Source organism: Leucoraja erinacea, chromosome 5 (assembly GCF_028641065.1).
Source record: "Leucoraja erinacea ecotype New England chromosome 5, Leri_hhj_1, whole genome shotgun sequence".
Classification (NCBI taxonomy): domain Eukaryota; kingdom Metazoa; phylum Chordata; class Chondrichthyes; order Rajiformes; family Rajidae; genus Leucoraja; species Leucoraja erinaceus.
Window position 1 is genome coordinate 98,644,552 of NC_073381.1, and position 17,603 is coordinate 98,662,154.

At 45.5% G+C, this 17,603-nt stretch overlaps 1 protein-coding gene across 1 annotated transcript; it reads left to right on the forward strand.

The window, feature by feature from the left end:
• Positions 1-196: 196 nt before the first annotated feature.
• LOC129697700 (protamine-like) lies at positions 197-3,426 on the forward strand (the record flags this gene model as incomplete). The annotated part of the gene is made up of 2 exons (XM_055636407.1): positions 197-595; positions 3,361-3,426. Coding segments are annotated over 2 exons (465 nt in total), but the record flags the coding sequence as incomplete, so codon positions are not given.
• Between the last annotated feature and the right edge of the window lie 14,177 nt (positions 3,427-17,603).

Sequence of the window (17,603 nt, forward strand, 5' to 3'; positions counted from 1 at the left end):
CGCAAAAAAAGACGACGACGACGCAAAAAGACGACGAACGCAAAAAGACACGAACGCAAAAAGACGACGATCGCAAAAAGACGACGAACGCATCGACGACCGAACGCAAAAAGACGACGAAAGCAAAAAGACGACGAAAGCAAAAAGACGACGGCGCAAAAAGACGACGAACGCAAAAAGACAAACGAAAAAAGACGCAAAAAGACGCAAAAAAGACGACGAACGCAAAAAGACGACGAACGCAAAAAGACGACGACCGCAAAAAGACGACGAACGCAAAAAGACGACGGACGCAAAAAGACGACGAACGCAAAAAGACGACGAACGCAAAAAAACGACGAACGCAAAAAGACGACGAACGCAAAAAGACGACGAACGCAAAAAGACGACGAAGGCAAAAAGACGACGAACGCAAAAAGACGACGAACGCAAAAAGACGACGGACGCAAAAAGACGACGAACGCAAAAAGACGACGAACGCAAAAAGACGACGAACGCAAAAAGACGACGAACGCAAAAAGACGACGAACGCAAAAAGACGACGTACGCAAAAAGACGACGGACGCAAAAAGACGACGAACGCAAAAAGACGACGAACGCAAAAAGACGACGAACGCAAAAAGACGAACGAACGCAAAAAAACGACGAACGCAAAAAGACGACGAACGCAAAAAGACGACGAACGCAAAAAGACGACGAAAAAAAGACGACGAACGCAAAAAGACGACAAAAAAGACGACGAACGCAAAAAGACGACGGACGCAAAAAGACGACGAACGCAAAAAGACGACGAACGCAAAAAGACGAACGCAAAAAGACAAAAAAAGACGACGAACGCAAAAAGACGACGAACGCAAAAAGACGACGAACGCAAAAAGACGACGAACGCAAAAAGACGACGAACGCAAAAAGACGACGAACGCAAAAAGACGACGAACGCAAAAAGACGACGAACGCAAAAAGACGAACGCAAAAAGACGACCGAACGCAAAAAGACGACGAAACGCAAACAGACGACGAACGCAAAAAGACGACGGACGCAAAAAGACGACGAACGCAAAAAGACGACGAACGCAAAAAAAAAGACGACGAACGCAAAAAGACGACGGACGCAAAAAGACGACGCAACGCAAAAAAAAAGACGACGGACGCAAAAAGACGACGGACGCAAAAAGACGACGGACGCAAAAAGACGACGACCGCAAAAAGACGACGACGCAAAAAGACGACGAACGCAAAAAGACGACGAACGCAAAAGGACGACGAACGCAAAAAAAGACGACGGACGCAAAAAGACGACGAACGCAAAAAGACGACGAACGCAAAAAGACGACGAAAAAAAAGACGACGGACGCAAAAAGACGACGAACGCAAACAGACGACGAACGCAAAAAGACGACGAACGCAAAAAGACGACGAACGCAAAAAGACGACGAACGCAAAAAAACGACGAACGCAAAAACGACGGACGCAAAAAGACGACGGACGCAAAAAGACGACGAAAAAAGACGACGAACGCAAAAAGACGACGAACGCAAAAAGACGACGAACGCAAAAAGACGAAGAACGCAAAAAGACGACGAACGCAAAAAGACGAACGAAAAAAGACGACGAACGCAAAAAGACGACGAACGCAAAAAGACGACGAACGCAAAAAGACGACGAACGCAAAAAGACGACGAACGCAAAAAGACGACGAACGCAAAAAGACGACGAACGCAAAAAGACGACGAACGCAAAAAGACGACGAACGCAAAAAGACGACGAACGCAAAAAGACGACGAACGCAAAAAGACGACGAACGCAAAAAGACGACGAACGCAAAAAGACGACGAACGCAAAAAGACGACGAACGCAAAAAGACGACGAACGCAAAAAGACGACGAACGCAAAAAGACGACGAACGCAAAAAGACGACGAACGCAAAAAGACGACGAACGCAAAAAGACGACGAACGCAAAAAGACGACGGACGCAAAAAGACGACGAAACGCAAAAAGACGACGGGCGCAAAAAGACGACGAACGCAAAAAGACGACGAACGCAAAAAGACGACGAACGCAAAAAGACGACGAACGCAAAAAGACGACGAACGCAAAAAGACGACGAACGCAAAAAGACGACGAACGCAAAAAGACGACGAACGCAAAAAGACGACGAACGCAAAAAGACGAAAACGCAAAAAGACGACGAACGCAAAAAGACGACGAACGCAAAAAGACGACGAACGCAAAAAGACGACGAACGCAAAAAGACGACGAACGCAAAAAGACGACGAACGCAAAAAGACGACGAACGCAAAAAGACGACGAACGCAAAAAGACGACGAACGCAAAAAGACGACGAACGCAAAAAGACGACGAACGCAAAAAGAAGACGAACGCAAAAAGACGACGAACGCAAAAAGACGACGAACGCAAAAAGACGACGAAAGAAAAAAGACGACGAAACGCAAAAAGACGACGAACGCAAAAAGACGACGAACGCAAAAAGACGACGAAACGCAAAAAGACGACGAACGCAAAAAGACGACGAACGCAAAAAGACGACGAACGCAAAAAGAAAAGACGAACGCAAAAAGACGACGAAAGCAAAAAGACGCAAAAAGACGACGAACGCAAAAAGACGAAACGCAAAAAGACGACGGACGCAAAAAGACGACGAACGCAAAAAGACGACGAACGCAAAAAGACGACGAACGCAAAAAGACGACGAACGCAAAAAGACGACGAACGCAAAAAGACGACGAACGCAAAAAGACGACGAACGCAAAAAGACGACGAACGCAAAAAGACGACGGACGCAAAAAGACGACGAACGCAAAAAGACGACGGACGCAAAAAGACGACGAACGCAAAAAGACGACGAAAGCAAAAAGACGACGAACGCAAAAAGACGACGAACGCAAAAAACGACGAACGCAAAAAGACGACGAACGCAAAAAGACGACGAACGCAAAAAGACGACGCAAAAAGACGACGAACGCAAAAAGACGACGCACGCAAAAAGACGACGGACGCAAAAAGACGACGACGAACGCAAAAAGACGACGAACGCAAAAAGACGCCGAACGCAAAAAGACGCAAAAAGACGACGAAAAAAAACGACGAAACGCAAAAAGACGAACGCAAAAAGACGACGAACGCAAAAAGACGACGAACGCAAAAAGACGACGAACGCAAAAAGACGACGAACGCAAAAAGACGAACGCACGCAAAAGACGACGAACGCAAAAAGACGACGAAAGCAAAAAGACGACGAACGCAAAAAGACGACGAACGCAAAAAGACGACGAACGCAAAAAGCAAAAAGACGAACGCAAAAAGACGACGCCGAACGCAAAAAGACGACGGACGCAAAAGACGACGCAAACGCAAAAAGACGACGAACGCAAAAAGACGACGAACGCAAAAAAGACGACGAACGCAAAAAGACGACGAACGCAAAAAGACGACGAACGCAAAAAGACGACGAACGCAAAAAGACGACGACGAACGCAAAAAGACGACGAACGCAAAAAAAACGACGAACGCAAAAAGACGACCGAACGCAAAAAGACGACGACGTACGCAAAAAGACGACGGACGACGGACGCAAAAAGACGACGAACAAAAAAGAAAAAGACGACGAACGCAAAAAGACGACGAACGCAAAAACGACGAACGCAAAAAAACGACGAAAAAGACGACGAACGCAAAAAGACGACGAACGCAAAAAGACGACGAACGCAAAAAGACGACGAACGCAAAAAGACGACGAACGCAAAAAGACGACGAACGCAAAAAGACGACGAACGCAAAAAGACGACGAACGCAAAAAGACGACGAACGCAAAAAGACGACGAACGCCAAAAGACGACGAACGCAAAAAGACGACGGAAAAAGACGCAAAAAGACGACGAACGCAAAAAGACGACGAACGCAAAAAGACGACGAACGCAAAAAGACGACGAACGCAAAAAGACGACGAACGCAAAAAGACGACGAACGCAAAAAGACGACGGACGCAAAAAGACGACGAACGCAAAAAGACGACGAACGCAAAAAGACGACGAACGCAAAAAGAAAAAGACGACGAACGCAAAAAGACGACGAACGCAAAAAGACGACGAACGCAAAAAGACGACGAACGCAAAACAGACGACGAACGCAAAAAGACGACGAACGCAAAAAGACGACGAACGCAAAAAGACGACGAACGCAAAAAGACGACGAACGCAAAAAGACGACGAACGCAAAAAGACGACGAACGCAAAAAGACGACGAACGCAAAAAGACGACGAACGCAAAAAGACGACGAACGCAAAAAGACGACGAACGAACAACGACGGACGCAAAAAGACGACGAACGCAAAAAGACGACGAACGCAAAAAGACGCAAAAAGACGACGAACGCAAAAAGACGACGAACGCAAAAAGACGACGAACGCAAAAAGACGACGAACGCAAAAAGACGACGAAAAGACGACGAACGCAAAAAGACGACGAACGCAAAAAACCGACGAACGCAAAAAAAAAACGACGAACGCAAAAAGACGACGAACGCAAAAGACGCCGAACGCAAAAAAGACGAACGCAAAAAGACGACGAACGCAAAAAGACGCAAAAAGACGACGAACGCAAAAAGACGACGAACGCAAAAAACGACGACGAACGCAAAAAGACGACGAACGCAAAAAGACGACGAACGCAAAAAGACGACGAACGCAAAAAAACGACGAACGCAAAAAGACGACGAACGCAAAAAGACGACGAACGCAAAAAGACGACGAACGCAAAAAGACGACGAACGCAAAAAGACGACGAACCCAAAAAGACGACGAACGCAAAAAGACGACGAACGCAAAAAGACGACGAACGCAAAAAGACGACGAACGAAAAAAGACGACGAACGCAAAAAGACGACGAACGCAAAAAAACGACGAACGCAAAAAGACGACGAACGCAAAAAGACGACGCAAAAAAAGACGACGGACGCAAAAAGACGACGAACGCAAAAAGACGACGAACGCAAAAAGACGACCGAACGCGCAAAAAAGACGACGAACGCAAAAAGACAAACGCCAAAAAACGACGAACGCAAAAACGACGAACGCAAAAAGACGACGAACGCAAAAAGACGACGAACGCAAAAAGACGACGAACGCAAAAAGACGACGAACGCAAAAAAACGACGAACGCAAAAAGACGACGAACGCAAAAAGACGACGAACGCAAAAAGACGACGAACGCAAAAAGACGACGAACGCAAAAAGACGACGAACGCAAAAAGACGACGGACGCAAAAAGACGACGAACGCCAAAAAGACGACGAACGCAAAAAGACGACGAACGCAAACGACGAACGCAAAAAGACCAACGCAAAACGACGAACGCAAAAAGACGACGAACGCAAAAAGACGACGAACGCAAAAAGACGACGAACGCAAAAGGAACAACGAACGCAAAAAGACGACGAACGCAAAAAAAACGACGAACGCAAAAAGACGACGAACGCAAAAAGACGACGAACGCAAAAAGACGACGAACGCAAAAAGACGACGAACACAAAAAAACAACGGACAAAAAAAGACGACGGAAACAAAAAGAAACGACGAACGCAAAAAAAACGACGAAAAAAAAAAGACGAAAAACGCAAAAAGACGAACGACGCAAAAAGACGACGCACGCAAAAAGACGACGAACGCAAAAAGACGACGAACGCAAAAAGACGACGAATGCAAAAAGACGACGAACGCAAAAAGACGACGAACGCAAAAAGACGACGAACGCAAAAAGACGACGGACGCAAAAAGACGACGAACGACAAAAAGACGACGAACGCAAAAAGACGACGAAACAAAAAAACGACGACGAACGCAAAAAGACGACGAACGCAAAAAGACGACGAACGCAAAAAGACGACGAACGCAAAAAGACGACGAACGCAAAAAGACGACGAACGCAAAAAGACGACGAACGCAAAAAGACGACGAACGCAAAAAGACGACGAACGCAAAAAGACGACGAACGCAAAAAGACGACGAACGCAAAAAGACGGACGCAAAAAGACGACGACGAAAAAAGACGACGAACGCAAAAAGACGAAACGCAAAAAGACGAACGCAAAAAGACGAAGAAGACAACGCAAAAACGACGAACGCAAAAGACGACGAACGCAAAAAGACGACGAACGCAAAAAGACGACGAACGCAAAAAGACGACAAACGCAAAAAGACGACGAACGCAAAAAGACGACGAACGCAAACGCAAAAAGAAGAAGACGACGAACGCAAAAAGACGACGAACGCAAAAAGACGACGAACGCAAAAACGAACGCAAAAAGACGACCAAAAAACGACGAACGCAAAAAGACGACGAACGCAAAAAGACGACGAACGCAAAAAGACGACGAAAAAGACGCAAAAAAAAGACGACGAACGCAAAAAGACGACGAACGAAAAAAGACGACGAACGCAAAAAGACGAACGCAAAAAGACGACGAACGCAAAAAGACGACGAACGCAAAAAGACGACAAATGCAAAAAAGACGACAAATGCAAAAAGACGACGAACGCAAAAACACGACGAACGCAAAAAGACGGCGAACACAAAAAGACGGCGAATGCAAAAAGACGACAAACGCAAAAAGACAACGAACGCAAAAAGACGACGAACGCAAAAAGACAAACACCAAAAAAAAACGAACGCAAAAAGACGACGAACGCAAAACGAAGGACGCAAAAAGACGACGAACGCAAAAAAAGACGAACCGAACAAAAAAGACGACCGAAAGACGACGAACCCGAACCGCGACGAAACGCAAAAACCGACCCGAACGAACGAAAAAAACGACGAAACCCAAAAAGACGACGACACGCACCCGAACGACGACGAACCCGAAAAAAGAACGAACGCAAAAAGACGACGAACGCGAAAAAACGACGAACCCAAAAACGACGAACGCAAAACCGAACGCAAAAACCCGAACCCGAAAAAAAGACCGAACACGCAAAAAAGACGACGAACGCAAAAAACCCGACGAACGCAAAAAGACCCGCAAAAAACGAACCCGAACGCGAACCCGCAAAAAGACGAACCCGAACGCCGAACCGAACCCGCACCCGAAAACCGAACCCGAACGCAAAAAAAACCCGACGACGCAAAAAAGACGACGAACCCAAAAAGACGATGAACGAAAAAAGACGAACGAACGACGAAAAGAACGAACGCAAAAGACGACAAACGCAAAAAGACGACGAACGCAAAAAGACGACGAACGCAAAAAGACGACGAACGCACCAAAAACGACGAACGCAAAAAAAACGACGACGAACGCAAAAAGACGACGAACGAAAAAAGACGACGAACGAACGAAAAAGACGACGAACGACGAACGCAAAAAGACGACGAACGCAAAAAGACGACGAACGCAAAAAGACGACGAACGCAAAAAGACGACGAACGCAAAAAGACGACGAACGCAAAAAGACGACGAACGCAAAAAGACGACGAACGCATAAAACGAACGCCGAAAGGCGAACGCAAAAAGACGACGAACGCAAAAAGACGACGAACGCAAAAAGACGACGAACGCATAAAGACAGACGAACGCAAAAAGACGACGAACGCAAAAAGACGACGAACGCCGAAAAAGACGCCGACGAACGCAAAAAAAAAGACGACGAACCCGCAAAAGACGACGACGACGAACGAAAAAACGACGAAGACGAACGCGAAAAAAACGAACGCAAAAAGACGAACGACGCAAAAAAAAAAAAGACGACGAACGCGAAAGACGACGACGAACCCAAAAAAAACGACGAACACCAAAAGAAAAACAAAAAAAATACTACAACGCAAAAAGAAGACTAACGAAAAGAGAAAAACAGAAAAAGGAAAAGAATGAAAAAAGACAATAGCAAAAAGATGTTGAAAAAAAAAAGAGAAACGCAAAAAGACGACGAACGCAAAAAACGACGGAACGCAAAAAGACGACGAACCCGCAAAAAAACGACGAACACCAAAAGACGCCGAACACAAAAAGACAGCAAACGCAAAAAGACGGAAAAAGCAAAAAGACGACGACCACAAAAAGACGACAAACACAAAAAGACGAAGAAAGCAAAAAGACGACGAACGAAATAAAAAGATGAAAAAAGACGACGAACGCAAAAAGACGACGAACGCAAAAAGACGACGAACGAAAAAAGACGACGAACGCAAAAACACGACGAACGCAAAAAGACAACGAACGCAAAAAGAAGAATGCGACGACGAAAAAAAAAACGACGAACGCAAAAAGACGACGAACGCAAAAAGACGACGAACGCAAAAAAAACCGATGAACCCGAAAAACGACGACCGAAAAAAACGACGCGCAAAAACCCGAACCCGAACGACGAACGCGAAAAAAACGAACCCGACGAACCCAAAACCGAACCGACGCACCCGAACCCGAACCCAAAAAACGACGACGAAAAAAACCCGAACCCGAAAAAGACGAACGAACCCGACGACGAACCAAACCCGAACCCGACGACGAAAAAAAACCCGAAACCGAACGCACCCGACCCGACGAACGAACGCAAAAGACGACCGAACCGCCCGAACCCGAACCCGAAAACGAACCCGAACCCGAAAAGAACCCGAACGCAAAAAAACGAACCCGAACGCAAAAAACGACGAACCAAAAAGAACGACGAACGCAAAAGAACGACCGAACGCAAAAACGAACCGAACCCAAAAAACCCGAACCCGAAACCCGAAACCGAACCCGAACCCGAACGCAAAAAGACGACGGACGCAAAACGACGACGAACGCAAAAAGACGACGAACGCAAAAAGACGAACGAAAAAAGACGCGAACGCAAAAGACGACCGAACGCAAAAAGACGACGAACCCAAAAAGACGACATTTTGCGTTCGTCGTCCATTTGCGTTCTTCGTCTTTTTGCGTTTATCGTCTTTTTTGCATTTGTCGTCTTTTTGCGTTCGCCGTCTTTTTGCGTCCGTCGTCTTTTTACGTTAGTTGTCTTTTTGCGTTCGTCGAACGAAAAAAAACGACGAACGAAACAAGACGACGAACGCAAAAAGACGACGAACGCAAAAAGACGACGAACGCAAAAAAACCGACGACCCAACCCGAGACGACGAACGCAAAACCCGACGACGACCCGAACCCGACGACGACGAACGCCGAAAGACGAACCCGAACGCAAAAACGACGACGAACCCGAAAAGAACCCGAACCGAACGCGAAAAAAACGACGACGAACCAAAAAAGACGACGAACGCAAAAAAGCACACACGAACCCAAAAAGACGACGAACGCAAACAGATGGACAAAAAAAGGCGACAAGACACAAAAAGACGAACGAACACAATAAGACAAAGAACGCAATAAGACGACGAAAGCAATAAGACGACGAATCCAAAAAGACGACGAACGCAACCCGAACGACGAAACGAACGAACCCGAACGACGAAAGACGACGAACCAAAAAGAACGACGAACGCAAAAAGACGACGAACGCAAAACCGACGAACGCAAAAAGACGAACGAACGCACCAAAAACCGACGAACGCGAAAAAAACGACGACGAACGACGAAAAAGACGAAACGCAAAAAGACGACGAACGCAAAAAGACGAACCCGAAAAAAAACGAGACGAACCCGCAAAAAGACGACGAACGCAAAAAACGACGAAACGCAAAAAACGACCGAACGACCCGAAAAAAGACGACGAACGCAAAAAGACGACGAACGCAAAAACGACGACCCGAACGCAAAAAACGACGACGAACGCAAAAAACCCGACGAAACGCAAAAAGAACCGAAACGCGCAAAAAGACGACGAACGCAAAAAGACAACGAAAACAAAAAGACAACGAAAACAAAAAGACGAACGCAAAAAAACGACGAACGCAAAAAGACGACGAACGCAAAAAGACGACGAACCCAAAAAGACGACGCAAAAAGACGACGAACGCAAAAAGACGACGAACGCAAAAAGACGACGAAAGCAAAAAGACGACGAACGCAAAAAGACGACAAAAAAAGACGACGAACGCAAAAAGACGACGAACGCAAAAAGACGACGAACGCAAAAAAGACGACGAACGCAAAAAGACGACGAACACAAAAAGACGACGAACGCAAAAAGACGACGAACGCAAAAAGACGACGAACGCAAAAAGACGACGAACGCGAAAAGACGACGAACGCAAAAAGACGACGAACGCAAAAAGACGACGAACGCAAAAAAAAAGACGACGAACGAAAAAAAAACGACGAACGCAAAAAGACGACGAACGAAAAAGACGACGAACGCAAAAAGACGACGAACGCAAAAAGACGACGAACGCAAAAAAACGACGAACGCAAAAAGACGACGAACGCAAAAAAACGACGAACGCAAAAAGACGACGAACGCAAAAAGACGACGAACGCAAAAAAACGACGAACGCAAAAAACGACGAACGCAAAAAGACGAAGTACGAAACGCAAAGACGACGAACGCAAAAAGACGACGAACGCAAAAAGACGACGAACGCAAAAAGACGACGAACGCAAAAAGACGACGAACGCAAAAAGACGACGAACGCAAAAAGACGACGGACGCAAAAAGACGACGGACGCAAAAAGACGACGGACGCAAAAAGACGACGAACGCAAAAAGACGACGAACGCAAAAAGACGACGAACGCAAAAAGACGAAACGCAAAAAGACGACGAACGCAAAAAGACGACGAACGCAAAAAGACGACGAACGCAAAAAGACGACGAACGCAAAAAGACGACGAACGCAAAAAAACGACGAACGCAAAAAGACGACGAACGCAAAAAGACGACGAACGCAAAGACGACGAACGCAAAAAGACGACGAACGCAAAAAGACGACGAACGCAAAAAGACGACGAACGCAAAAAGACGACGAACGCAAAAAGACGACGAAACGCAAAAAAACGACGAACGCAAAAAGAACGACGACCGAACGCAAAAAGACGACGAACGCAAAAAGACGACGGACGCAAAAAGACGACGGACGCAAAAAGACGACGAACGCAAAAAGACGACGAACGCAAAAAGACGACGAACGCAAAAAGACGACGAACGCAAAAAGACGACGAACGCAAAAAGACGACGAACGCAAAAAGACGACGAACGCAAAAAGACGAAACGCAAAAAGACGAACGCAAAAAGACGCACGAACGCAAAAAGACGACGAACGCAAAAAAACGACGAACGCAAAAAGACGACGAACGCAAAAAGACGACGAACGCAAAAACGACGACGAACGCAAAAAGACGACGAACGCAAAAAGACGACGAACGCAAAAAGACGACGAACGCAAAAAGACGACGAACGCAAAAAGACGACGAACGCAAAAAGACGACGGACGCAAAAAGACGACGCAAAAAGACGAACGCAAAAAGACGACGGACGCAAAAAAACGACGAACGCAAAAAGACGACGAACGCAAAAAGACGACGAACGCAAAAAGACGACGAACGCAAAAAAACGACGAACGCAAAAAGACGACGAACGCAAAAAGACGACGAACGCAAAAAGACGACGAACGCAAAAAGACGACGAACGCAAAAAGACGACGAACGCAAAAAGACGACGAACGCAAAAAGACGACGAACGCAAAAAGACGACGAACGCAAAAAGACGACGAACGCAAAAAGACGACGGACGCAAAAAGACGACGAACGCAAAAAGACGACGAACGCAAAAAGACGACGAACGCAAAAAAGACGACGAACGCAAAAAGACGACGAACGCAAAGACGACGAACGCAAAAAGACGAACGCAAAAAGACGACGAACGCAAAAAAGACGACGAACGCAAAAAGACGACGAAACGCAAAAAGACGACGAACGCAAAAAGACGACGAACGCAAAAAGACGGCGAACGCAAAAAGACGACGAACGCGAACGCATAAAAAGACGACGAACGCAAAAAGACGGCGAACGCAAAAAGACGACGAACGCAAAAAGACGACGAACGCAAAAAGACGACGAACGCAAAAAGACGGCGAACGCAAAAAGACGGCGAACGCAAAAAGACGGCGAACGCAAAAAGACGACGAACGCAAAAAGACGACGAACGCAAAAAGACGACGAACGCAAAAAGACGACGAACAAACGCAAAAAGACGACGAACACAAAAAGACGACGAACGCAAAAAGACGACGAACGCAAAAAGATGACGAACGCAAAAAGACAAACGCAAAAAGACGACAAACACAAAAAGACAAACGCAAAAAGACGACGAACGCAAAAAGACGACGAACGCAAAAAGACGGCGACGGCGAGACAAACGCAAAAAGAAAAAGAACGCAAAAGGACAACGAAACAAAAAGACGATGAACGCAAAATGATGACGGACACAAAAAGACGACAAAAAGATGGAGTTTAATCTAGCAAATGCAAAACTGTTGGTCTTCGGAAGGTTGAATGCAAGGGAAAAATATACAATTAATGGCAAGACCCTTAAAAGCATGGATATACAGAGAGACCTTGGGATCCAAATCCACTACTTCCTGAAAGTGGCAACAAAAATAGATAGAGTGGTAAAGGATGAATATGCTATGCTTACCTTCATTGGTCTACATCAAGCACCAGCGTCAGAAAATTATCTCTTTCATACCCCGCAACACTGCTCTCTCTCCCCATCCCCGCACTCGCAACAAGGGCAGAGTCCCCCTAGTCCTCACCTTTCACCCCACCAGCCATCACATACAACAAGTAATCCACCAGTGACCCCACCACTCGCCACATCTTCCCATCTCCCCCCATGTCTGCCTTCTGCAAAGACCGCTCCCTCCGTAACTCCCTTGTCAATTCTTCCCTTCCCTCCCGTACCACCCCATCCCCGGGCACTTCCCATTGCAACCGCTAGAGATGCAACACCTGTCCCTTTACCTCCACCCTCGACTCCATTCAAGGACCCAAGCAGTCGTTCCAGGTGTGACAGAGGTTCACTTGTATCTCCTCCAACCTAATCTACTGCATCCGCTGCTCTAGATGTCAGTTGATCTACATTGGTGAGACTAAGCGGAGGTTGGGCGATTGTTTTGCCGAACACCTCCGCTCGGTCCACAAGAACCTAACTAACCTCCCGGTGGCTCAGCACTTCAACTTCCCCTCCCATTCCTCATCTGACCTCTGTCCTGGGTCTCCTCCATGGCCAGAGTGAGCAACACCGAAAATTGGAGGAACAGCACCTCATATTCCACTTGGGGAGTCTGCATCCTGCGGGCATTAACATTGAATTCTCCCACTTTTGTTAGCCTTTGCTGTCTCCTCCCATCCCTCAGCCCTCGGGCTCCTCCTCCTCTTTCCTTCCTTCCTTCTCCCCGCCACCCCCTATCAGTCTGAAGAAAGGTTTCCTCCCGAAACATTGCCCATTTCCTTCGCTCCATAGATGCTGCTGCACCCGCTGAGTTTCTCCAGCATGTTGTGTACCTTCTGAAAATTATGTTGCAGCTTTACAGGACTTTGGTTAGGCTACATTTGGATTGTTGCATACAGCTCAGGTCACCCAATACAGGAAGGGTGTGGACATTTTGGAAAGGGTGCAGTGGAGGTTTACCAGAATGATGCCTGGATTAGGGGGGGGAGGCATTAGCCACAAGAGGAGATTTGACATTTTGTTTTCTCAAGAATGCTGAAGGTTGAGGAGAAACCTGATGGAAGTACAGAAAATTTAGAGACATAGCAGGGTAGATGGTCAGAACCTTTCTTGGACATAAATATGAAGTACTAGAAGGCACTGCTTTACGATAAACAGAAATATGCAGTGCCGTTTGTCAAGGAGATACAAGGAGATACAAGGAGAAACCAGGCAATATCTTGTGAACCTTTCCTGCACGCTGCAGCTTAATCATATTTGTTCCTGTAGTGTGGTTCAACTTCAACTTGTATACAATGCCTCAACTGATGAAGGTTTATGACTTACTGCCTTCACCACCCAGCCTGCCCATGTTACCACTTAAGGAACAAAGTCCTTGTATCTAGATCTGTTCAATGCTCCAACATCCTGCCTTTCACTCTTTGTCTGGCCCTTTTACATGGCAATAAAGGAGACCTACAATACAAATTCCATTTGATTTTGGAGTTACAAATCCACACATCCCACCACTCTTGGGGGCAAGAGAACAGATATAGCCATTGGATTCCATAGACAAACATAGGAGCATTTGAAAACGTGTTCATCCCAGAAGCATGGATAAGGGATCAGGCAAAGATAATATTGAATAGTTGGCTCAGTTGTAAGAACAAGTTTGGATGAATAGAAGGAATCAAGTATCATTACCTGATCTTTTATCAGCTTCAGTTGTCTTGACTTCATCATTTACCTCTGTTCTTGTAGAGGCAACATTTGGATTGCTGTTTTCTTTGGGTTTCTTCACTGCGGTCTTAGCTGCAAGCTGGGAAATAGTATCAAAATACTTCAGATACATCATGCAAATTCACTTCAATTTTTAAACTATTCCATTTAGGGTTATGAATCAGTAAAACAGAACCTTCACCATTAAAATAAATATTTGTTTTAAACCACATGTACAGTCACATTGTCCAGCTGGATGAATAGAAACTTTACAATGGGTACAATTAGTTAAAAGGAGCTATTGTAAAATACAACATCCAGTTGTAGAGAACATGCTTACTTTGAATCGTCCTGTAGCTCCAGTTGCTTTTGAGCCCGCAGGCCTGATGAAAACGCCCTTTTCAAGACCAACACTCAAGGCTTTCTTCAGAGAGGCTTTGAGAAGGATGGGACTCACCATTGGGTAAGTCGAGAGGATGTAGTTCTTGATAGCTGGCACTGAAGTACCTTTGCGATCATTGGTTTTCTCCAAGGCTTTAACCACCATTTGTAAAATGGGAGGGCGTTTGTACCGTGGCTGGACCAACATAGCACCGCTTCTCCGGCCCAATACTGAAAGAGAAACACGTGTTGGGGACGGGAGGAGAATGGGGGGGGGGGGGGGGGGGGGGGGGGTTTGACAACTTTGTTACAAATGATTTTGCTTTCCAATTCTAGGCTCAGATTAAAAAGAACTAGTTATTAAACAGAATCACATTGTTTATCAAAGGAGAAGGCAATGGAGGGAGAACAGTTATGAATCAGCAAGCCAGGGGAACGACAAGTATAGCAGTTGGGCCACAGGTGTGGGAGAAATTTCAGGACCTCAATACGTTTGAAATATTAACCACAGCTTCAGTACAACATTCACTTGGCTGTAACTTCACCTCCAAGTAGGAAGATGCAGCATGTTTTATTCAACTTTTAATAAAGATACATCAACTGTAAAAGTTACTTTTTGAAGCAGATTGAAGCATTATTTTCCAATATTTAAACCCAACTGGGTTCATGTAACCAGATATTAACACCAAGTTGTAGTTAAGGAGCACATCATCAGATTGGATGGTGTGATATGAAAATTGTACAGGGATGAACAGGTTGAAAGAGACAGTCAGTTCCGTAAGCAGTAGTTGCTATTCCTGATGCCAAGGAGTTAGTTATTCATCAGCATCCATATGCACCATCTATAAATAATTACATCAAGACAGTCAATACAAAAAGAGACTCACAGAATAAAATAATTCTAAAACAAAAATTAATCGAGGAAACAAATCCAGAAACCACTTAAAACGTGACGAGAAAAGGCTCATGGCCACACATCAGCCTGCGCTGTTAGGTTGCCCCAGGTTATACTTTATAGTGAGCGCCACCTGTAGAAAAGCCTGGATTAAAAGTAAATGTTTGGGCCTAGTGTTTTCTCCAATCCTCCTGCCCATGGACCAGGTCCACCCAATCTGCCCCTACCTGTAAAGGTGAGTCGCTGGTTCACCGTGGGGACCACCTTCACACCAGCTGTTTTGGAGCCACTGGCTTTGCTTGCAGTTGCTTTCTTTGGAGCCATGTTGATTAATTCAGTGCAATGGATGCTTGAGTTAGAGGCTGCTTATATACTTAGTGAGTCAAACTGAGTTTGTCTCTGATTGGCTTGAACCTGATTGAGTCTATCAATGAGTTTGGCTTCAGGTGTAGATGATTGTGCTGAGCTCTTCCTTACTGAGAGATCAATATAAATGAACAAGTAGGGATGGTGCTGGCTTGATTCAGCAGAATCCAATCTTCAAATCACAATGATGGGTTATTGAAAAAGGTGATTTTACTTCACAGTCATGTGAGTGACTACACGTCAGCACGCATGTGCGTCAATCCACGCACCCTACTAGTCCTACTCTCCAACCAAGGATGGAAATAGAACCCGCATCAGGGGCCTTTGGGCTTACCATAAGACCACCGGTAACCAGGGAGGTAGGTGGGTCTGGTTCTTCCGAAACATGGGATATGTGGACCATTTACAAGTTGGTAATATTTACACTTGTTTTTGTACAAATGACAATAATAACAACATGAGATTCAGATCTGTTTATAAACTAAAATGATAACATATTATTAGTTTATACTGCACAGTATACAAGGGCTACAAGCAGGCTGGGAATTGGGGCCGGAGTTGTCTTTCGAGGCAGGCTCAGTATTATGGCCAGGATTGCTTTTCGAGACCGGCTCGGAAATCTGGCCAGAGTTGTCGTTCGAGGCAGGCACGGAATTATGGCAGGCGTGGTCTGATCATTGTGAATGATGGAGAGTGCAGATTCATCCTTTATTTAACTCGCATGTGCAGTATAAACTTTTCAGAATAGGAAACGTTGTTACTGTCTAACAACTGATTTCCATAGGATCATTATGGCATGCATCGATCTCAAAGATACATACTATTCAGTTCCATTCACAGGGATCACCGGAGACATTTGAAATTTATCTGGATGGGGCAATGATAACAGTTAAAGCGTTGCAAAATGGGCTAACTTCAGCTCCCAGGTTATTTACCAAATTACTAAAACCAATGCTTGGACCGCTCAGTGCTCAAAAACACTTGTTATGGCTTATCTGGATGATATTCTAAACGCTGTATGAGTTGGGCCTTTGCATTATCAGAACTTGCATCATGCAAAGTAGTAACCTCTTAAGTGCCATGTAGGTCATTCTTAACAGACCTATGCTATAACCAGCTGAAGCTACCAAAGTCACAATGGAGGACGAACAGTGTTCAGCATTGCTCCAGTAGTTTTTGTTAGTAAATTTTAAGTTGCGTTACAAACTAATGCTAGTGCTCAAATATGGAGAATTACGAATGTCATCTCTAGTGCTGGAGGCGGATGGGATTTGCATGAGTTACCAATTCTTCAGTTATTGTTATCAACTACCTATAGACACTAGGTGCATTCTATGGGTTCAAGGGTTATTGTGCGAATATGCATAATCTGCATGCTCAATTCCAAGTTGATACACTGTGGTGGCGGCATATCTTACTCACATGGGTGCAATCAAGTCAAAGTATCCTGTGATAGTTTACTTAACCTCGTTTGGCGCTGGTGTATCATCACGTAAAATCAATGACAACACAAAGTGGATGTTGGATCACAAAGTATTTAATGACATTATGGCTCGATGGAACACCGAATATCGATATGTTTGCATCCAGGCTCATTCACCGATTGCAAAAATATGTGGCATAAGTGGCGAAAGATACATTCT